The sequence below is a fragment of the Pholcus phalangioides genome, unplaced genomic scaffold (assembly GCF_987345545.1).
Source record: "Pholcus phalangioides strain wild (caught in Gottingen) unplaced genomic scaffold, Ppha-v1.0 ptg000017l_1, whole genome shotgun sequence".
NCBI classification, from domain to species: domain Eukaryota; kingdom Metazoa; phylum Arthropoda; class Arachnida; order Araneae; family Pholcidae; genus Pholcus; species Pholcus phalangioides.
Window position 1 is genome coordinate 25,213,519 of NW_028301610.1, and position 24,703 is coordinate 25,238,221.

A 24,703-nucleotide genomic window follows, 5' to 3' on the forward strand; every position below is an offset into this window, starting at 1 on the left:
TTTATGGCAAACAGTGCAGAGGCCTATCTCTAGGAGGTGCTGCTTCAGCTCGGCATGATTTGTATTTGCTACCTTTTGAACCCAGACTCCCTTAGATGTCAAATTTCAAAAAACCATTTTGGTTGGTCTTTACATCATGAAATAAAACTTTTGACCAAATTTTATAAATTTCAGTGGTTTAGTCACAGCAATATTTCTCTATGCTACAATTGAACTCCCTTTCTTGAAAAAAAGTCCATAGCTTCAGTGGTTTTGGCTCAGCGTGATTTCTCTGTTACATATGGGGGGGGGGGGGTAACATATATGGGTTACATAATTACCCTTAGGGGTCGAATTTTGAAAACAAACCCTTCTTTTACTTCGTCCTTTCATCAGGAAACAAAACTTCTGACCAAGTTTTATGAATATACCTTACGCAGTTTCGGCTCTGCAAGATTTTTCTATGCTAAATTTGCAACCCCTTGCTTAGAAGTCTAATTTTGAAAAACTCCTTACTTAGTTTTCACGTCATGAAGCAAAACATCTGACAAAATTTCATAAATATGGCTTCAGAGCTGTTTTGGCTCAACTTCTCTATACATTTGAACCCACTAATCAACCAATTAGGGATCAAATTTCAAAAAACCCCTTCTTGGTTGCTCTTTGTCATGAAACAAAACTTCTGACCAAATCAGAGATGCCATTGTCACGCTATAACACGCCAAATACCCGAAATTTCAGGAAAAGACTGGGATGCGTTCTTTCCTAGTTCAAAGAAGAAAAAAGTAGATAGAAAAACCTCCCTAACTTTTCCCGTGTCTTATCACGATCGCGCGTGACCTTGAAAAAGTGGTTTACTACTCCGTATACTGTACTGATATACACGTGGGTTGCTGAAGATATGTAGTTTCCTTTAATGAGGGGCCGTGTATAGAATTTTCAGAGAATTTCAGAGTTTTTACTCCCCTACGGATTTTCTCCCCTCCGGTTACATATTGGAAATTACGGTACTTCCGTGGCTATCTGCCAGCATTCAAAGACAGCGATCGATGTGGCGTAAATTTGTCTTGTTCTTATAAGATTACGAATGCGCATTTTTGAAAAATTTTAAAGGATTTGGAACGCTGTTAAAAGTGTGAAACATTTTCCGAGATCATTAAGAAAAAAACGAATCTGTAAAAACCCTTACCTTGAATATTCAGTTTTGTCATCTAGCTGCTATGTGGTACACAGTATCGACTTTAGGAGGGGCACAAGGATATCTTCCCCAGAAATTGTGGATCATTAACGCTCAAAAAGAATTTTAAATTAACATAGTATAAAAGAGACTGCTTTCTACCAATGTATTTTCAATTTTCTTGGGCTGGGAGGCGCCTCAATCTCCTTCGCGCCCCCCCCCCCTGCTTTTGCCATTGGTGAAAATCCAGGTTTGGAACCCACGATTGTATAGTGGTAATCGGCTAAAAATATGATTTTCTAAGGTTTTCCAATTTTGAGTTGCATGAAAAACCAATTTGGAGGATAAATTCAGGGCAACAACTGGGGGGGGGGGGGGGAGCAGGCGTGTCTAGCTATCCCTGGGCTCTAACCTAGAGAGGGTGCCAAATTCACCCTTCAAATTTACCTGGTTCCGAGACCCAGGTAAATTAAAGTACAGTGGCATCTTTGCCAAATTATATGAGTATAACTTCCGGGATTTCGGCTTGGCATGATTTCTCTGTTACTTTTGATATAACAGACATTCACAGGCCTTTAAGAAACTTCAAGCAAAATCAAACATGTCTTAACTTTAATTATGTGAAAAAATACGGCCATCTTAAAAAGCAGGAAAAAGTTTTTATTTCACAACAGAGATAAACCACATGTCGAAAGAGATATCATGCATATTACATATTTTTGTAACAATAACTTAAATTCCTAAAGCCAATTTAATAATTTTTATTTCGGACAGCTAAATTGATAAGTTTGTGAAAAAATGAACTAAAATAAATTTAGATAAGAATGAAAATGCCAGTTCTTTAGACATTCATATAATAATTTTAAAAGAAAGTTACACATTAAAAAAAAATTAACAGCATTAAAGCTATTGTGAAGTTAAATCAATTTGTCATAAAATGATCTAAAATTTAAAGAATAAGCAGTAAAGCCAATACAAAATAAAAGATAAAACCTTTTAAACAAATATTTTTACAGACCACACATATAACATAAAAAAAATTTAACTGAAAAATTCAAAGATAACTCTAACAAATTGTTTATTTGAAACTTAGAGTTAAAAATTCACCAGGAATGATAAGATTTTCACAACACTTAGATACAGTCAAACACCAATTTTCAATAAACAAAAGCGAGAAATTCTACACGTAAACAAACGTGTTTCCCAATTCTACAATGTTTTAAATTAAAACCATAAAAAATGCCTGTTGGTGACACCATGCAATTAAAAAAAATTTCACTCAATTTAATAATTAGTTCAATTATTATTCTACATTTTACAGAATAAATACCCTTGATAAATTGGGCATAAAATTAACTGAGGATTTGTTTTCTCAAACACACAAACTAGTCTCTCTGCAGAAATACACCAGCATATCGAATACATTGATACTGCTTTTTTAACATTCTCAAGGTAAATCTAGAGCAGTGGTTTCAAGCTATGCTTTTTGGGAAGGGGCAGAGAACAGTAATGTATTCAAATTGTATAAATGGCTACTTGGATCTAGAAAAGTGACCTAAATAATGAGAAGATATAATAGAACGAAAACATGTTTTTTTAAAATGGTTGAGGTTGAAATTTTGACTCATTTTCAAAGTTTGACTCATGCCAGACTTTAATCAGATATCACTACTTATGCCATTAAATTTTGTTAAAAACCATGATAACAATGATGAATTCTACCCATTCATGAAGGGGGGAGGGGGTGGTAGAGGAAATATTCCTCTCTTTATACCATATCAAACTATGGTAGAGGCTCAATTGTGTATTATACCCTGTCAATATATAATTACATCATACAAAGTAATTCTTCATAATCAATTAAAATTAACATCTTGACTTTAAAATAAGTCATTCCAGTGTCTTAATTTATGATTTAATTCAGCAAATAATGGTGTATTACAAACATGCAGATGCAAAACAATGAGATTTATACAAAAGTGATAGGAAACACAAAAAATATTCTGGAAAAAAAAAAAAAATCACAGCCATAAGGAAAAGTCCAAATTAAAATGTCTTTGTAGTTCCAGCAATAACTGGCACTTTGCTATGAGTGACATCATAGAGCTAAAAAAAATAAACATAACAAGTCAAGTTTTGTTTATGAATATAACAAAGAAGTTCAATTAAATGACATCAGAACAGTCATGGGAATAATGTAGAACACTATTTCTTTCATCAGACTCCATTACGAAACTTTTTATGCATTTTGTAAGGAGTCAGAAAGAAAAATTGTGTTCTAAAATCTTATTTTTTGTACACTGTAAATGAAACTGCAAAGATTTTGTAACATGTGTTTGACATGACCTCACACATGATCTTTACGATGGCATAAATTATTATCTTCTTGGTGCTAACATATGCAACTTCAGGTTTCTGACACTCACAAATGTGTTATTAGAGGATGAAAAAAGGAGCATGTGATAGTCATTGTTACAAAGCACCAAATTTATTAATTGGAGCATTTAACTTCCAGCCCAGACTTAGCTATGATTGACTATCACACTCATATTCCTTCAACTGAAGAAACTATTCGATAGTCAACACTTTGTTGATGTCAAAGAATTTGTTATCATCACTGGTAGCTCTTTAAAAGGAGGAATAGAAAAGTTTTATAGAAAACCAATAAGCGTATTAGTTACATTTGAGCGAATTCAACCAATAGGCTTACAGGTTATTTTTTTAAAGTTTGTAAAAGATCTTTTATCAAACTTTAATAGTGTAATCCTGTCCTAAGCATGAATTTGAGATCACTGACTGGAATAGAGTTCATTGAGATCAAGAGGTTTCGGAAGTGTTATGCACCCATAAAACATTCAGATTAAGTTTTATTTAGAGGCATCCTGAGTAAATTCTGGGGGTTGCTCAGAGCTGTGTTGCAAAATATCATGGTTCAAGAACCCACAGTACCCCCCCCCCCCCCCATCTGTGTGGTGGCTCAGCATCATGACGGATATCTCGAAAACTACATACCTTCTATTCTCATTGAAAATTTTTTAACAATACACATGTACAAGTAAACGAAAAAAAAAATGGAAATGAAGAAAAGAACAATGTACAAGGGGCCCCCACTCTCGGATGGCAGTCGTTCTCCTAGGAAGGAAGAAAAGACATTGTGATATAGTCATGGCTACTGACATTAGGAACGCTGGCATTTTGTGTGTGTGTGATCAAAGCTACTGCGCGACCCCTGCTGTTTCAGTTCCTAGAAGGCCATGTCGGGATGGAATGAAAATTGGCATAAACAGATGTCGCATTCCACAGTAAAATTGCCTTTGGGTGCCGATAAAGCACATGACCCTTCCCCAACATCCTGGAACAGGGGCCCGTACGCTGCACTCTTCAGCGGCCCCCCCTCTAATAACCCAAAAATTTTCCTAGGTGGACCAAGGCCCATGTAGGTAATCTTGGAAACGAGAGATCAGACTCTCTGGCCAAAGCTGCAATCAACTGTGACTATAAACTTGATAACCCTTTTCCACTAACGCTCCTGAAGCGACAACTTAAACAAGCAACAACCCTGCAGAAATTGCAGCAAATTTGGGACCAAGGAACGCGCGCGCGACAGCTAGAAAAGTACACGAAATCGTCCCTCGAGTCACATACAACACACTAAACTGGAATAGGGAGGTGACTATTTTCATAACAGGATACACGGCCCATTCCCTATATATCTACACAAACGGAAACGCGGCAGAACAGAAAAATGTTCCTGCGGTATGGTAGGTACTCCAGTTCACTATGCCACAGAGTGCAAATCTACAAAGCATCTACACATGTACAAATATTCCGAAAACAATGGTTCACTCAAATAATCAAAAACAAAAACACAGCAGCAAGGATTACAAGCCTCATGAAATATATACATTCCAACGAAAAACAAAAAAATCTGTCCACCAGATTTACAAAATAAAAGTTTTGCAAAAATTTTTTAAGGGAGAAAAATCAGAAATAGATAAAAACACCACCACAAATCATATCCACATATGACTGCCACTACTAATACATAACCATTACATGTACAAGATATAGCATGTACTAAAGGGACCCGAACAAGAAAACTATGTAAATGTGATAACCACAAGTGTCCCCCATTCAGCTCTTCTAGCGGGGTGCTAGGCGGGAGGACACGAATGGTTTCATAATAACCCCCCATTACATGTAGTTTTTATTTTATATATATTCATTTTTTTCTTTAATAAATATAACCAGCAAAAGCGAGTCAACCAAAACAAGACCGAAGCTAATCATTAGCTAAGGCTCTTTCCAGACAATGCCCCATTTAAACTAACACATTGCTCACCAAAATAGGTTTAGAGCGAGACGACTCGGCCTGGCAGTTATATATGTATATGAATGTATGTGTATTTCTCTTTCCTTTATTCAAGTTCTTCATGCATTTCATGTCCACAACACATGCACGTACTCACATTGCCATATTCATGTTGCTCAATAAATAAGGTGCTAAGCGAGATGGCATGGGTGATCCCTAATTGTATATATTCCTCCACACAATATTTCTATTTTGTATATTTTCATCAAATCCACCGGAGCGAGTGAACTCAATCCAATAAAACTGATGTTGACTTTTAGTCCACAAGTTATCAAACCCATTTGCTCACCAATAAGGTGTTAAGTGAGGTGACTCGTGAGTGAACTCCAATGGATATTTTATATTTCACAATAAGATTTTCATTTCGTTTTTTTTTGTATCCTATGTACATAATATAATATAATAAGTGTAAGATAACAGATGAGATGGCATGGGGCTCCCTTCAATTGCTTTTAAAATATACCTCCATCCTAATATGTGTGCATTCATCCGTCTTAACGAGAGAGAGAGAAACTTCCCTCCAACTCCCAACCCCATCTCATCTGTAATCACCACAAAATTTGTTAATCACGACAGCACCCAATTGTACGGGGAAAATATGCTGTAAAAATCTTGTATGTTATGTTTTTTCTTCTTTTTTTTGACACAAAATAAAGTGTTCCGGACTCTGCCACGAAGCTGGGCTGGAAGAGATCGCGGCAATGGGATAAGTCCAGTGGCAAAGTTCTGGCGTTCATTCAGCATCTGTTAATACACTAATTAAACTCATTTATTCTCGCCTAAAAATTTCTAAGATCAGGTTATATAAATCCAGAGTTTTAGAGTTTACTCTTCAATCAAAACAGAGCTGACAGGACCTGATACCCAAAGCATTGTTTTGCATATTCAGATTCAGCTTCAATTGGAAAAAACATTGCAAACATAGTCCTACAATTTAGTAAACAGTGGGCAAAAAGTCAGTGTAGAAACTTTAAAAATTCATAAAACTGGGAAAATAATCAAATAAAAAATGGTTTGCAGAACTAGCATCGCTTGGTCACGGGAATGTTTTTAAGACAGGAAAAAACCCTCAAAAAACAGTCTATAGGTGGCGCTGATGTACACAAGTAAAAAAAAGATACATAAATAAGAGGCCTTTCACACGGAGCGGATGCGGGTCCGGAAGAAGTTTTAACAATTGGAATATACTGCGCCTTTCAGACGAGCCGAAAAATCTCAGCACCTAGGAAATGTTCAAGCGGGTCCGGACGTTGTCCGCATGTGTCAAAAACTAAGTGTGGGCTCCGTGTCTGCACATAGAAGTTTTGCCAATAGGTTTATTCGGAGCTATTCACACGATGCGGACGCGGAACGAATTCGTCCGCATCTTTAGCTACTTTTTAAAGGTGATTTTTCACAGAATTTTTTTAATTATTTGCCATAAATACCCTTAAAAACACCATATGATGGTCCCTGCGCATTAATATAATGTACCTACATACGTCTATCCCTTTGTTTCCTTAAAAACACCATATGATGGTCCCTGCTCATTAATATAATGTACCTACATACGTCTATCCCTCCGTTTCCTTCTGAGATGGAGATATAGCAACTTTAACTGCCTTTTGTCCATATTTCACAATTTTATACAATAAAACCTGTCAACAACGGCCACTGACGGGACCAAAATTATAAGCCGTTCTGTTCATTACGAATATTTAATTGACTACATACTTTAATAACTTTTAAATTAAATTTAAAAATTTTATATTTTTTTCTTTTTAAATTTTTAAAATTATTTAAAAATATAAATATCTGAAATATTATTTTAAATATTTGTTATTTTTTTAAATTTTTAATCTGTTAATTTTTTTAAACTTTAAAAAAAATACTTTTATTAAACAACATTATCCACGTACGGTGTTCACTCAGGCCCGGATTAAGTCGTTTGAAGACCCTAGCACTTGAATATTTTTGGTGGTTCCCCCGATACCTACAAGTTTATTTTACTCGATATTCAGTCTATAAACTTAAAAAAATGAAATTTTGTGTTTCAGAAGTGAGACTAATCTAAGGATGGGATTTCACTCTAAAAGGTTTATGAAAGTTATTTTATAAAACTTGAAAAATGTAACTAATAAACACATCTGTTACATTTGAGAGAACTTAACTGATCCGCCTATTGGTTGCATTTTTCAAGTTTTATAAACGAACTTTTACAGTGTAATCCCGGCCTAAGACAGAATTGTGATGTGAATATTTCTAAGCACAGGCATTTTGAAAGTCTCTACCCCTCCCCTTTTTTACTACTTGCAAATTCTTTGATATCTCCTGAATTTTTTCTCTCTTTTTTTTTTTTTGGAACATCGAATGTTTTGGATGTTTTTGGATTTGATTTTTCGAACATTGGATGTTTTTGGAATTTTTCTTCCATATTTTTCCGAAAAGACAGATTTTTTTTTTTTTTTCAAAATATTTTGAAAATATTTCAAGACATTTTCTCTCATCGACTACTTGTGAGGATCGGAATGAAGACATTTTTATTCCCATATTCTATGTGGCTCTAGATTAAACCACCAAAGAATGCCTATGGGCACTGAATCAGGGGTGAAGGAGAAAAATAATAAAAAAAAAACCAGTACTGCGGAAAAACAGTTTTTATGCACAAATTTCGAACTAAAGATACGGTGATTCGTCCGCATCTTCAGTGCTCATTTGAAAGGGTATGCGGACCCGCGTCCGCTCCGTGTGAAAGGGGCCTAACAAACAGAATTCCTCAAAATCGTTTATTACAGCAGTATGTGTTCTACATGACCACCACCACAAGGAATAACATATTGCAGGTGAGTCACAAATCCAGCAGGTCCACATACACGGTTTACAACGGTGAACTGGTTGGGGATCAGGAGCGCAAGTTCTTATAACCGTCTTATTTGCATATTTTTTTTTTCCCAACCAACATGGCTTCAGAGACGTTCCCTTTCTACTACATCCTAACTGTCCGTTTTCATCCATGACCTTTCCAAAGCCATTGATAACAAGTTACAAAAACTTATATCACCACCTTGGATTTTTCTAAAACCTATGTGATAAAGTTCCGCATAATAGACTCCTCCTTAAACTTTCAAATCTTGGTCTTAATGTACAATTGTTCAAATGGTTAGAGAAGCTTTCCTAAAAAATCGTAAACAATTCGTTCATTTTAAAGATCATGATTCACCTTTTGCCACTGTAAATTCAGGTACTCCTCAAGGAGTGGTTCTCTCTTCATTGTTTTTAATATATATAAACGATCTCCCTGAAACCCTCAACTGCACCACTAGAGTTTTTGCTGATGACTGTGTAATCTATCACGCAATTAATCACAAATCTGACAAAAAACTCTCCACTGTAATCTTGTTTCCATCTTAGATTGGTGCTCATTTTGGCATATGCCTATCAACCTATCTAAAACAGTTTTCATGAGAATTACTCGTAAAACTCTTCCCCTCGAATTCTCATATTCGATCAATAACATAACAATATCCCAAGTTTCTCAATTTAAATATCTGGGAGTCACAATCTCGGCTGACCTCTTTCTCTCTCTTTCCGTTGGAATAATCATATAGATTATGTCTAAAAGAAAAAATGTCTCAACAAACTTTTTTCCTTCACCGCAACCTCAAACATTCTACTCATGACGCCCGACTTCTCTACTACCAAACTTATATTTCTCTTGTTCTTTCTCATGCAGCTGACGTCTGGGACCCCCACACCTCTAGTAACATCTACAAACTTGAATCTATCCAAAATAAATCCGCCCACTATTCACGACTGCTGGTCATCTTTTAGTTCAGTTTCCAATCTTAAACTCGAACTTAATCTCTACCCACTCGCTATTCACCAACTTATCTCCTGCTTAGCCATGCTTTACAAGATTATTCATGGTCATTTAAATTTAGATATGTCCGGTATTCTAACTAAGCCTTCCTATGTTTCCAATAGACTTGACCACAACCAAAAAATTAAAACCTATTTTTGCCTCTACAGATTTTTTGAAATTCAGTTTCTTTCCCAATACCATAATTGAATGGAACAAGCTCCCTCTACTATTGTTAACTCCCCCACGATCCCTGATTTCTTGTCAAATGTTTCAAAGCATGTGTACAAATCTACCACATCCTCTTGTATAGGCCTTGGGCCAACAATATTGCATAAATAAATAAATATTTCCACTGAAGTCACTTGTACCAGCACCACCTATCGGCTGTTTTTTGTTTCATTTTTTTCGTGTCTTAAAAAAAAATTAATGTGACCTAGCGATGCTAATCCTACAAACCGTTTATTTCAGTTATTTTTCTGGTTTTTATGAACTTTTAAAGTTTCTACAGACTTTTCGCCCACCTTGTATTTTGATTGCCAGATATCTAATGTTATGCACAATAATTGTTTTAAGTATCATGATTATCTAGATAGTTTAATAGCACAGAAATCAGTATTACATACATAGTGCAAAAGAACTTTTTAAACACCTGTGTTATAAAAAGAGTTCAGCAGATGTTTATACCTATATGCATACATAAGCAGTTAAAGAAGTTTTGGAAGGTCAAGAATCATCTTGAATTAAAGAATATCAAATCATTTCATAGTTTTTCTTCAGCGATTATATATGCTATGCTTTATTCAAATATATTTCATAAGGGGAAAAACCACATACATAATAGTCCAAAATAATTCTATAGAGTAGAAAAGTATTTTACAATCATATTAAGTATTTATTCTTTATATAACATAGTCACTTTAAACATTGCACACAATTAACATGTGTATTCCCAAAGGGGAATTTATATATTGGAAAGCAATACTTAAGGTTTTTGATGTGACAGTTTTAACCATGGTTTAAACGGTTAAAAACTGGCACGTGTCAAAAACCTGCCAACCCTGATTGAAAGCGTTATGGTTACAAAGACCTGCCGATATGCAATCAACCATCTCTGTCAGCAATGAAAACTTGACTCGTTCGGCAAAAATTGACAATAAAATTTCACAGGTTCTGAAATTTCTGTAAATGCCATAACTATTGAAAACACAGTTTTAACCTATTCACAGAAACTTGAAAGTTTGATGTCGAAAATTTCCGATTTGAAAATTCGTGGTGACAGACTACCACAACATTTTTCTAGTGAAAATCAAAATCATGGACTGTAGTTACGGAATCGACTTACATTTGACATTAACTTTACATTTAAAGTTGGAAAAAAAATCATTTGGCCTTTCTTGATTGCAGATGTCTCTCATCCTATCTTGGGTGCAGACTTCCTCTAAAAATTCAACATTTTAGTGGATGTAAAAAAACTGACCTATCATTGACAGTTCCACATTCAAAGTCCCAAGGTGAATGTATTTCCAGAATTCCTTTATATTTGACTGCAGTTACTTGCCATGAAAATATCAGACTGCTGAGCACATTGCCTGATATTATTCACCCTACTTTGCAAACGTCTCCTATAATGCCATTAGAGACACATCACATTAAAACAATTGGTTCACCAGTGTGTTATAAGGCTACAAGACTATCACTAGGAAAATAAGATGCTATTAAAAAAGTTTTCATTATTGATCAAAGCAGGTATTTGCCGCCCTTCAGATAGCCCTTGGTCAAACCCAATCCATTTGGTAACCAAGGCATATAGGTGGAGACTATTGACGTCTGAATTCTGTTATCATACCGGATAAGTACCCCATCCCAAATATCCAGGACTTTACCCATGTTGTAGAAAGTAAAACCATTTTTTTGAAATTGGATCTCATGAACCATCATATTCCTGTATAGACATTGGACATTCCAAAAATCATGGTAATTACATCAATAGGTCTTTTTGAATGTGTATATGCCTTTTGGACTTGTTAATACTGCACAAACCTTCCAAAGGTTTATTGGCCAAGAATTGAGAGATTTGGATTGCTGTTTTGTTTATATAGACTACATTCTTGTAGCATCTTACAATGAAGAAATTAAGGAACCTAAAAACTGTTTTTGAATGACTCAGTGATCATAGGATCACTTTGAACATTGATAAGGTAACAAGAAATATCATTTCGGTAAACAAGAAATTTCATTTCCTGGATTTCTAGTTACTGCTGATGGTATTAAACCACTATCCAATAAAGTTGAAATGTTGACAAAATACTATTTGCCCAACAATGTTTCTGAACTGTGATGTTTTCTCGCTATAATAAACTTTTATTATTGATTTATACCTAATACTGTTGAGATTCAAATTCCATTGTACTCCTTACTACAAAGAAAAAATAAGAAAAATTACAAATCCCTCTTAGTGTGGGATAAGGAGGCAATTGCTGCTTTTGACGATTGCAAATATAAATTGTAGAAGTTGCTGCACTCACCCACCCTGCTAAAAATGCTGATTTACTGTTAATGCGAGTGATCTGGTGATCAGTAGTATTTTGCAACAAAATATTAATGGTTCACTCCAGCCACCGACATTTTTTCCCCAAAACTCACAGCAGCTGAAAAATGATATAGTACATATGATCGCAAGTTCCTGGCTATCTATTCTTAATCATTTCGTCATATTTGGGAAGGCAGGCAATTTTCTGTCTTCACAGATTATCTGCTCTTGACCTTCAACTTCTACCAAAAAGTTGAGGAATGTTCACCACATCAACAACAACATTTGGAATGTATTGGACAATATATAACTGACCAAAGACATATTTATGGAGTACAAAATGTGTTGCTGATAGCATCAGCAACAATCTTGATGAAACCCAATTTTTTTAACACAACTGATTTTGAAGAATTGGCTCAATGACAATCGGAAGATTTGGAGTTACAAGCAAACTAGAAAGATCAAGTGCTACCGTTAAAAAAATTGTACTCGACTCTGGTACAAAATTTTACTTAGTGAAACATCTACAATGAGACCTAATGTTCCAATCTTATTTTGAAGTGAAATTTTTAACATTTTGCTGTGTTTCTCACTCTGGAGAGATTTCTCTACTGTAGATTTGATAAGAAAACGTTTTTCTAGAAATCCGTCCATAAAGATTACGTGGTATGAACTAAAGAGTGTCTACATTACCAATGATAAAAAAATTCAAAGACACGCACATTCTCCACTAGGTACTTTTGATTCATAGAATGTCAGATTTCGATTTGCCCGTTCAAACATCACGTATTACGCACGGCGTACATCATAGTTGACAATTTGCAGCCCCAGCCATTGAATCGAAAAGATGTTTCTGGAATTACAACTCGCTCCAGATGAAGTGAGATTCCAGACACTGAATCCAATTCTGTTGGGGAATTATGTGGCACCGCTCCAATCTCTGATGTTGTTCACTGTATTTGCATAAAGGAAACTGATGAGATTCATACCTAGCACTGATAAAAAAAATCTGGTTCCTCTTCAGTTGCGCACTTGTTCTCTCTTGGATACAATATTTAAATTTTGATGTTTATTTTTTTTTATGCATTTGTTGCTGATGATGTTTTTTTTTTGAAAAGTTCAGATTTGTTATTAATTTTTGTTTAAAACATCAAACTTAATGTTAGCATATATCAAGGTGTTTATATCAACCCACAATCTTTTGATGATTTTTGGCATTTGTTGAATTCTGACAAGTTTTTAAAATAGCCTATCACGCATGTCCTGCCTGGTATGTATATTCAAAATTTAGCTGAGATCAGTGGAAAATCCTAGGCTTGTGCTGGGGACAGACAGTTGTAAAATCAATTTCATATAGAGTGAAACCTCCTGCAACATCTACCTCCAAATAACTGTAAATGGCATACATCTTGCAACAATCGGACTAACATTTGGGACAACCTCCAAACAAGGATTCCAGAAAAATGGGAACTTTCAAACATTAAAACAAAATAAATAAACAAATAAAATCTCAAGAAAAGAATATCACACAAATTGCTATAATTGCTTCATCAGTATCATGCCAAAAAAATTGGAAGATCTCGAATTATGTTGATTTACATAGATTTTATTATTCGACGCCACCGCAGAAAGAACCCACTGATTTTTTTATTAACATGTGAATCCTCACAAACAAATATATAATCATTTTTGCTTATCATTTTCCCTCACACATTTAGGAATTACTACGTGTGTGAAGCCTTTATCCTGCAATCAAAAAATTCATTGTTGCAATATAAAGGTGAAAACTCAAATCTGTTTTAGCTCAAATAACTTGTGAACTGCTGGTTATAGAAACGTACTTTCAATTAGAAAAAAGTATTCAAATAACATCAGATGTAAACAATCTGTGTGATTTTATCGTGATTATAGAGCACTTTTATGCTCAAATAGTTCAGCAGACACCTCTCCCTCACAAAAAAGAAAACAAAAAAGGGAGGGAGCGGAAAACAAACAAATCATATACGCATAAAGTAACATGCAAGGTTGTAAGTTGGCCTTGATATCAGTGCAATATTTTCAATCTCAAATCAAAAGCAGCTAGTTTTTGACCCAATTTTTTTAATCTCTTCTAATACCCACCTTTTATTCAATAATTTGAACTTCTTCAAAATAAGCTCCTCCATTTAACGCAGCAATCAACACATCATCATCAAATATCTGTATTTCATCATTTTTTTCAGTTTCTAAAATCAGATAAGAAAACATGCAAAAAATGGATATTAAGGTATGTGCACCAGTAGTGGGCCACTTGTTTTAAAAGTTGGAAAAAAAACCAGATTTCAAGATCAAAGATTATTTATGAGAAAAAAATCTGAATAGTTTGAACTCTTTTCTATCATATAGCAAAGCACATTGTTTTTTAGTTTGTGTTGAAGCTGGATGAATTTTTTCTAAAGTGGATTGAAAAGGGAGTATTGCTTTGACAATAAATTTCATTTTGTTTTAAAGTTTCATTATTTCATGTCAGTACGTTCTGAATATTTTATCCATTGTGGTTTAAAAGACATGAAATTAGTGGTACATAAAGTTGAAGGGCTGCCCACTTTAGGGTCAATAATTTTCTGATTGTTCCAATAGCAGGCCACGTGGCCTTATTGCAATTATCAATCATGGTAGAGAGATAATGTCTTATAACATACAATTACAGGACATTAAACATAATTATTTCTTTCAAAAGCACTCTTTTCTGGCATTATATGCAGTCATTTGTAGGACAAAAAGCCATAATTTCTACAGCGGCAAATTCGCTAATATTTCAGCATTTTAGAAAAAACAATAAACACACTAAAGCTTTAGAAGCAGACAAAATCGAGAGAAAAAATAAAGAAAACAAGTTGAAAGAAAAATGGAAGAATCTTCAGTGACTTTGGGTACGTGACAAAGGTTTTAGGTAAGGGTAAAAATGTAGATGTTATTTACCTTGATTTCCAGAAGGCATTTGATCGGGTTCAACATGGCAAACTCATGAAGCGTTTACACGAGATTGGGGGAAACTTGCTGAATTGGATAGAATCATGGTCGCAACATGATAGGTCGCAACGAGTTATGGTGAACGGGGAATTCTCTGGTTGGACAGGCATCACCAGTGGAGTTCCTCAAGGAAGTGTCTTTGGTCCCCATACTTTTTCACTTTTTATTGATAAACTAGATTAGGGTATTAATGGGATTACTAGAAATTCGCAGATGACGTGAAGCTAATGGGGGTAATCGGGAATCACAGCGATAGGGTGTTGCTCCAGACCAACTGAAACAGGATTGCAGCATGGGCAAATGAATTGGAGCATGACGTTTAGCGTTGATAAGTGCGTGGTCGCTCATTTTGGTCGGAACAACCCTTGTTTCCTTTACGAGTTCAATGGTGTCACTATCCCGGATGCAACTAGGTTCACCGATTTGGGAATTCTCATCGACGAGCGGCTTAGGTTTTCTGAACATTGTTCAGTGGTGGTCAAAAAAGCAAATAGAATGCTTGGTCTCATTTTCAAAAAGGTCTCTTCGCGTTCTCCTAAAGTCATTCTTCCGCTTTTTCGAGGCTTAGTTCATCCTGGACTGGAGTATGCTGTAAGGTTTTGGAGACCATACCTACAGAGGGACATAGACTTAGTTGAAGGGGTGAAGAGAAGAGCTACGCGTGTCCTTATTGGCACATGGGGATTGAGTTATGAAGAGAGACTTCATTTTTTGAATGTGGTTACATTGGATGAACGCAGGTGTCGAGGAGATATGATCGAAGTGTTAAAAATTTTCAACGGGATGGATAAGATGGACCATGAACTTTTAGTATACAGCCAATCGACTGCTTTTACAAGGGGACACCAGTATTGATTGGTAAGGGACAATGCAAGGTTATGGTGTCGCAGGGAATTTTTCTCTAATAGGGTTGTCAATGAATGGAATAGCTTACCCCTGGAGGTAGTAAATTGTAACACAATTGACACGTTTAAAAAGAAATACAATAAACATGTTAGGTTAAATCGAGAAGCTATCCATACTTAGAATAAGACAACCATAAGCATTCTTATGGGCATTATATAATATTTCATCATGTATATATATTGTTTTTAATTGGTTTGCTGTATTTTTGAAATATGACAACCATATTTATTATGGGCATCTTTTCTCAGCCACCTTGTTGGGCATTTTGCCGGTTGTGGCGTTGCATTTGTATTTGTACTTTGCGTCAATTTTAGATCTTTAAACTCAAAAAGTGCATTTATGCATTTTTCAGGGAATAAAAGAGAAAAATGATATCTGTTCAAAGTTTGAGATCAATAAGAAACAATAGAAACAATAAAAGCTCTGTTTGAGTAGAAAATGTGTTTGACATAACATTTCCAGGTATTTATAGCATCATAACCACAGCTAAAATAAAATGTTCACTACCTTGTTTATTTTTTCAATGGAAAAATACTTGTAGAAGATTGCGAAGTAAATAAGAGTTTCCAATGGAAAGTGTTATTACCAACATCATTATTAAACTCATATTATTTATTATTTTTCCCTTACTGGTCTTTTTTATATAGCTATGTTAATAATAAAGATAAAGTATAAATTTGACCTTTTCATTTAATTTCTGGGTGGTCCACTATTAGTGGCCCAATACTGATACATCAGGAGTGGCACACTACTGGTATATAGAGTAGGTGTACATTTTAATTTTTTTTACAAAATTTTGAACAGTTCTCAAATCTTTATTTAATAACAATGATAGTTAAGAGTTTAGATTATGTTAACAATAGAGAATGTTCCTATTCCCTGGACAGATTTTACGGGTCTCTTGGGAATACGCAAGGATCACACATTATTATTATTTAAAAAGTGATAAAATTATCAAATAGATATTACTTTAAGTTTTATATATGATGTATTAATGTTATTAAGTAGCCCACTACTGGTGCATTTACCTTATTTTGAAGCAAAGAATTTTGGTGTTTGCCAACTTAGATTTGATTTCACAAATAAAAGCAAGAATATCTATTGTTTACGGATATTTGAAAAATATTTTATTTTTCAATGAATGCCATGTTGCAGAGATACGAGTTCAGGTCTTAAATGACAAATGGAGAAATATTTTTCTAAAAGGAATATATATTCTGGATATGGAAAACACTCATACGCATTGAAAAGACAAGTTATAAAGCAAACCCTTAAGAATATAAGCAAGAACAGAAGAAATGCAATGTTTCCAGAAAATATCAGATGTAATTACAATACAGATATTTGCACACAAAATTGAAAGCATTCATCAGTGTGGTAATGTATCAAGGCAGAGATGCAAGTTTGATCAAAATTTTAATCAAAGATTTAAAAAAACCAATTTAACCACTATACATCTGAAAACTATAGCAAAGTATCACAGTGTGTACCATCATCCATGAAATCTGGCAAAAACAATGGAATGCATATGAATGTTTTAATACAAAATATACAAGTCGATCAATTATAAAAGAGACTTTTTCAATCGGAAAGGACATTTTTCATCATAAGCAATCTGGTGACAGAAAAGTTATTTGCAGTTTTTAAAATAATATAGAATGTCAATGGAACATCTATGAAATTCAAAATTTTCTACAAACGAAAGCTTCCTGCAGCAGTTGCATAATGTGTAATTGTGAAATTTCAAGCAAATGAAAATGTGAAACCTATCAAAATTTTATGAGCACAGCTTGACAGTAGCACAAGGTCAAAGTTACATACAGGAAGGTCATAAACTTTAGAAAAAATTGGAGGGATGACACAGACCTGTCAACCTTCAAAAGGTAAAATCCTGCAATTTTCTCACAAAAAGCTGGCAATTTACTTGAAAATCCGGCTAACATGCTTTTGCATGTCATATATTTGTCACTTTATTGCCATGATAAGAATCTATACACAGACGTGCCACCTCTTGGAATCCAGAGATTGTTTCAAGCCCCCCCACCCGTAGACCCGATAAAAAAAAAAAAGATAATTTTTTTGAAAATTTTTATTTAGTCAATTGAGAAAAAGTGTCCCCCATGCAGGTTGTGGGTAGTTCCTGAGCAGAATATAATCATCGTGGATGCTATCAGTGATGGATAACCTTGGGCATATGAACTCTCAAAAGCAGCTGTATATATATTTTTGAAGATATTAAAAAAAATAACCCCCCCCCCCGTCAAAATATAAGGCTGTGTACAAAAAAGCTCCGGTGGTATCACATGGTGCACAATCAATCTCTCTGTTACTGTGTTTGCTGAGTAGTTGTTGATAGAATACAATAATTATACAGGGATGCCAGCAACCAAGACATCCCCTGATAAATGGTTACGATAAATGCTAAGTAAACAAAGTCAGGTCATTGCCAGTTTGCTTAAATGTAGTCACCAGGGCATTTTTTGATGGCTACTTGATGCAAGTGGCATCTTCAACTTAGTAGATAGGTTCTGCGAACTACAGCTGCCCTTCATAGATGTTTTCCGCAAAGGTGACTATAGTATTGATGTCATGACAGCATGAAAGCTCAGGGAAAATATAAAACATTTTGATATAAGAGAAATTAAAAAAAAAACTTTCTTCCAAATATAATTTTCTGCTAAAATCCAGAGAAATTTTTAACAAATCCGGATAACTGAAGGAAGGGCAAAAAATTCTGAGTTTCCAGCTTAAATCCGGAGAGTTGGCAGGTCTGGTGATAGTACCCATCAAGATGAACAATGTTTACAACATAACCTATAGTAGCAATCCATTTAGAGTTTCAGAAAAGCGTAAATTGCCACACTGAAGTTTCAACAGGGAAAACAAGACACATTACAAATCATAAATTGCACAATCCCATGCAGGTCAGCAAGACTCAAAGGAGACGCCCAAAGTGACATCCATGGGTGTTGTTGCGCATTTCACATCAAGTGAATGAAAGATTGGCACATCCTCTCAGACTGCTGATGTCATATTGATTTTGTCCGCTGCAACAAGGATTCTTGCGATGAGATCTTCTACAGATGTCTCGTACACCAATACTTTCATGTGCTCCCCACAAGAAGTCAAGTGGATTTAGGTCAGGTAAGCGTGGAGGCCATACCGCAGGTCCGCCACCTCCAAGCCACCATGTGGGTTAGCTGGCATTCATTTCATCTGTCCGAAATTTTCCAGTACATAGATTCCTATTTTTCATAATTTTTGCCATATGTGCCACATATGACAAACATCGGAAGACAAATAGCATTTTCGTGCAATAGCAAATTTTTCTCTGAGGAAATATGGTGATTCAACTATCTACCAGCGGTCTTACGATCAAACAATCATACTTAAAAAAAGTCACCTTCCATGTGAACAGGTTGCCATGTTTGTTTACATTGATAGATTGGGACAGCTTCGACCACCATTCATACAGGAAACTGTACTTAGTGCGTTTTTCTATGTAAATGGGAGGGGGGGGGGTCGGTTTCTAAAGAAAAGAGCAGCAGACAAACAGCAAACTTGATGTTTCTTTTCTTCATTTTTTCTAAGTTTGTATTATTTTAACCGTTAACACCAATAATTAAAACCTGGCAATATGAATTCATAATCCGTAAGTCCTGTTCACATTGCGAAATTCAGCATTCCTGGGATAAATCTGCAACCCTCATGGGTAAAGGGCTAATATCATGGAAGAGACAGAGCCCAAGCCTTGTCTGGTCTGACAGGGGCTAAATCCGGAAAGTTGGCAACACTGCAGAGGAAATTTTAGTCACAGAAAGCTTTTATACCTATGTTCAAACATTGCTACCATAAGTTTAAACATTGTTAAATAGCAGACTTGATTGGGTCATTCGGCATCATGTTCGGGAATGGCTGCATTTGCCATGTGACACCCTGACTGCATATTTTTATGCGGCTTATAACATCAAGATTACAGCGGAGGCCTGGAGCTCGCCTGTCGGTGACTTTCTGGGCGAACAAATTAACCTAACCTGATAAAGAGACTCGAATTTAACGGAAAGATTTTCAGGAAAGGCGAAGATGTTCGTAAGTACTTCCGGGACAGACTGCATGAGTTGGTGGATGGGTCCGGTCTGCGTGGTTCCGGCGGTGTCGTTCACCAACACTCCTGGGTGTGTAGCTCCTCTAAGTTTGTGTCGGGCCATGATTACTGCTGGTTCCACAAGGTCTGGATCAATGCTCTGCCTTCTTGTGCTAGGCTGAACCAGGGTAGAACTGCTAATCGCCTGTGTTCTGCTGGATGCACTCAAAGCAAAACCTCGAATCATATCCTGCAGTGTTGCCACCGGACCTAGGGATCAAGGACTAGGCGTCACAACGCAGTTGTGAACTATTTTGTGCACTCTCTTAGACAAAAGAACAATCTTGATGTTATGGTAGAACCTGCTTAAAATACATCTGAGGGTAAACTAAAACCTGATGTTGTTATTTTCCACAATTCAGATAGAATGGCTTATATTGTGGACGTGCAGATCAATGGGTACCAGGAGGACCTTGATACCGCCCATGCGAGGAAAGTGAGATACTATGGCAAGAATGCTTCCTTGATGGACCATGTTACTCAGAGGCTTTGCACCGAGTTCGTCGTAATGCTCTCACTTGCCCTCTCGTGGTGAGGTCTCTGGTTGAAATTATTGGCAGACCAGCTGGTCCATTATGGTCTGCTTCGGAGGGCGGATCTAAATGTCATCTCTAACAGAGTCCTTGCCAGGGACCTGGCCGCCTTCCGTGTATTTCAACAAACTATGTATCGACATCCTGTAATGTGATGATTTTCTAGTCTCCATGGACTTTAAATCGGGATTCGACTTTGTTTGTCCTGCTTGATTGTTTTGTATATCATTGTTATTATTATTTTTTATTGATATCCCCTATCCTGTCTGATGCGTATTTTGATTGTTTTGGGGATAGGCTGTATCTAAGTCGAATTTTTTGCATTATTTTGTATATATATTTTTTCTGTAATGATTATTTATTAACTCCCCTTTGTCTTTCATGTTTTGTCATAAATTTTGATAGTAACTTTATGATGTTTATCCCTCACGCTTTTCATCTCTCAGTTTATATCTTTCTCTGTATTTTTGATTCTTTGCTTCTTTCTTGAATTTGTGTTTTTCTCTCGGTTGGCGATCAAGGTTCAATGTGAAGACCTTCCGGGGGATGTGCGATGCTAACTCCTCTGTATCAGATGTTTTGTATTGTCTGTTGGTCCTCAGTAAAAGGACAGATGTGTATCTTTGATGCATAATAAAAAAAAATTAGACGCAGATATTAATTACTTTTGATGCATCCTTCAACTAAACCATTAAGTAAACTGAAGATGCCTTTTAGTAAAGAGGCATTAACCTACCTAGCTGCTAACATTGGAGAATGAAAGTTATGGAGACTTTCCCGCAGTTCCAAAGGTGGAGATATCCTATTTTTCATTTTTCAGCATTTATCGCCTATGATTGAGGATGTGGTTCACATATTTTGATAATGCAAATTGAACGCCAAGTTTGAAAAATTTAATTATGACTAAAAAAATAAAATACTTTCACACTTTAATCATTTCAATAACAAAGATTTTTTCAGTCAAGTTCTTCATAGTAAAACCACCTATTTATTTACTTTTCTCGTGTGACTAATGGTTCGATGTTGGAACTGCCAACCTTTCCTATGTTTGCTTCTATATGCTAAAGAGATTTATAACAGATGTTTTTTAAAGTATTATTTCACTTCTCAAAAGGCTGAATAATTACTTATTCATAATTTTGTCCTATAGAGATGAAAAGTGTCTCACACAGTGAGCGATGAAAACTATTTTTATTTCAAAAAATACACAATAAAATAATCAAATTAAAATGAATACACAAATGGGATTGGAGAAATTATTGGTTAAGTCCCTAAAAATAAAAATTATACAGCCTATTAAAAAATGCTAGCACAGCAATAAACCACCAAAAAATGGCAATTTTCCCATCTTCAACCCCAAAGCAGAATGTTTTGCATTATTCTGCAATGAGCCCTTGGCTGACTGGAAATGTTATGCGGTGAAAATTCCCTACATAATTGCATTTTCTTCACTTATTTTGTACAAATTTTGGAAAAATATTGATCATCAAATGGATGATAAAGGATTGGGGTACCACTCAGTCAGTATACTGTCTAATACAGAGGTAGCTTGAGACATTGTTTCAGCGCATAAGCCACAATAACACAGCTGCAAAAACTCCCAACAGTGTTCCACACTTTCTCACCACAGGGAGTGCAACAATTTTCAGCTAAGTTCTGTGGAGTGATGTCGACTAACAGACCATCGATGATTTCTAATGCAGACCAGTTTATGACATAGGCAGGAAAATGTCAATATTGGCGATTCAGTAAAAAAAATCATATTTTTAGAAGCAAAAGCGTGTAATCGCATTAACTTGTTAAGATTGTATTAAATACTATAAAATCATAATGGTTGGCAGGCATGTGATTGCTAGTAAATTTCTATATAGTAATATAACCAGAATCGGTGTGCTGTGAAAAAAAGAGGAATGCCAATCTTCAGAGCAGAATCTTCCAAACCTATTTATCTCATCCACCACCACCCACATATTTTTTTTACTATTACATTTCTCACAACGCCAACAGATAAGATCTTATTTTGTATCTGTAGAATCGCCCCTGTAGGATCACCCGATTTGGAATCTATTAATATGATATTTGTTTGCTGATGTGAATGCATGGGAGAGAAGAAAATGTTGCCTGTTATGTGGTAAAAAAAAAAAATGATTAATTATATATACATTTGTTCTTTCGATGTTATATACATGGAAAAATCATATACAAAAAGCTGTTTTTGGCCTTCATATTTTTATGAAAACATCATTTATGAATGATAAAAAATATTTACTAACACTCATAAAGCATACCTGCAAAAAATGATCCTATTAACTCATGATCAATGATAGCTTTTTTTCTTTGTTCTATGTAATCACTTCCAGCCTTGTTAACCATTGACTCAATATAATCATCCAGGACTCTATTTTTGTGCTCTGCTTTAACATCAACACGGCACATGGGACATTTACAACTTTGGACTTTCCACGTTTCCATGCATTTGCTACAGAATGTGTGACCGCAACCCAGTGTTACCGCCTAAGGAAAAAAAAAAGTCGGACAAATCATTTCATTATTGTGGTAGCAGATGGCATATAGATGCATAAAAAAAAGAAAATTACCATTTTTTTTTTTTTTTTTTTTTTTGTAAAAAATCTGACCAACAATCTCTTCCATTTCTTGATTAGTGAATAAAACTTTTACACATGGATTGTTAGAAACATTTTTTTTTTCAAAGTTGCAAAATAGCATGCAGATCATGTGCAGGAATTCACACTAATTTCCATTCAAGAACTAAAAAAGCATCAACATTTCTATAAAATTAAATGTACAATTTTTAAATTGCAACACTTCAACTGAAAACTAACGAATAAAATACTAGGACCCAACATCAAAAATCGCCCATTACCCACCGAAACAAATTTACACCTCCTTGTTAATAACTTTAACACTCATTTGATAAATGTTGCACAACATACAATGGTACAAAAAAATTTTCTACAATTCATATTTTCCAATGAATTCTTGCTCCTACAGATATTGGTGAAATTACAAAAATTGTATGGTCCTTGTGTAATTCGGCTACTTGCTTTGATATCATAACTGCAAAGGCTTTAAAAAGTCTTCCTTCCTGCAGTTTACAACTTCTTGCAGATCTTATAAATAATTGTATGAAAAATAGGGAATATCCTAAGTCAGGGTTCCCAGCAAAATATGCTTGATCATTTCCCTGACCAAATTCAAAAATTTCCCTGATGCACACATTCAAATGCACGTACACTGTCACACGCATATATAATTCTAAACCATCTAATATCACTAAATCAGTGATTCCCAACGTGGGCGATGGAATGTTCCAGGGGGCAGTAGAAGCTACAGGTATAACATAGGATCCTATGGGTTAGATTGCGTTGGGGGCGATGGGTGAAAAAAATTTCTGAAGGGTGGTGATAAGACAAAAAAGATTAGGAAACTATGCTGTAAATTATAGTCGACCCCCTCCCCCGTATTTGTGGGGGTTACATTCTGGGGGTGGGGAAAATATGGGAAATTGCAAATAACTGAAACCATAGATTTTTTGTTTATCTTGTTTATTGAACATCATGAGAAGAGCAGGGTAATGCAAAATTATAAGGAAATGTAAACGAGGGTGCAGCGATTGATTGTTGATGTTTTCTGAAAGAACATTGTAATTTCTAGGAAACAGTTATTTTCTGGATATTGTGCTGAGGTGAGCTCGGAAAGAAAAGTCATCACGTCTCCGCCGGGACTCGAACCCAGGCCCTCTTGCATACCGGGCAAGAATGTAATTTCTGTTTGCCGTTTCTTCTTCATATCATCAAGTATGTTGACAAGACTTCCTCTACCAATTTTTCTACATGTGAAGAACGTAATATAGAGGGGTCTATATCATGAAAATCATCTGGTGGTGAGCCACAGCAGCAACTGACTTACTTTCGCCAAGCATAGTCAATATATATAATTTTTTTTTTGTATTTTCGGAGTATTATCAGTAGCACTAGACAAATGAGCCATTCTAAACCGGCACAACTCAAATTTTGTAAACAAAACATGTAAATGACGATTGCTGAGGAAAAAATCCAATGAAGGGAAAAAAACTACAAATACGGGAACCGCGAATACGGGGTGGGGCGACTGTATATCATTTCACGGTAATATACCATTGAAAAGCACATTACAGACAGATGCTAATATTTTGCCGCAACCACCACT

General features: G+C 35.4%; 1 protein-coding gene across 2 annotated transcripts in view; it reads right to left on the bottom strand.

Moving 5' to 3' along the window:
• Positions 1-2,849: 2,849 nt before the first annotated feature.
• The window catches only part of LOC149072599 (E3 ubiquitin-protein ligase rnf8-like), a 75,425-nt gene continuing 53,571 nt past the window's right edge, over positions 2,850-24,703 (bottom strand). The window contains exons 10-12 of one of the 2 annotated variants that reach the window (XM_089246184.1): positions 22,783-23,008; positions 14,021-14,124; positions 2,850-3,262 (exon numbers count right to left, since the gene is read on the bottom strand). In XM_089246184.1, coding sequence (XP_089102310.1) covers positions 14,024-14,124; positions 22,783-23,008 — 327 coding nt within the window. In that variant the 3' untranslated portion in view covers positions 2,850-3,262; positions 14,021-14,023. The remainder of the gene's footprint in view (positions 3,263-14,020; positions 14,125-22,782; positions 23,009-24,703) is intronic. The other variant, XM_089246185.1, reaches the window with a different exon arrangement.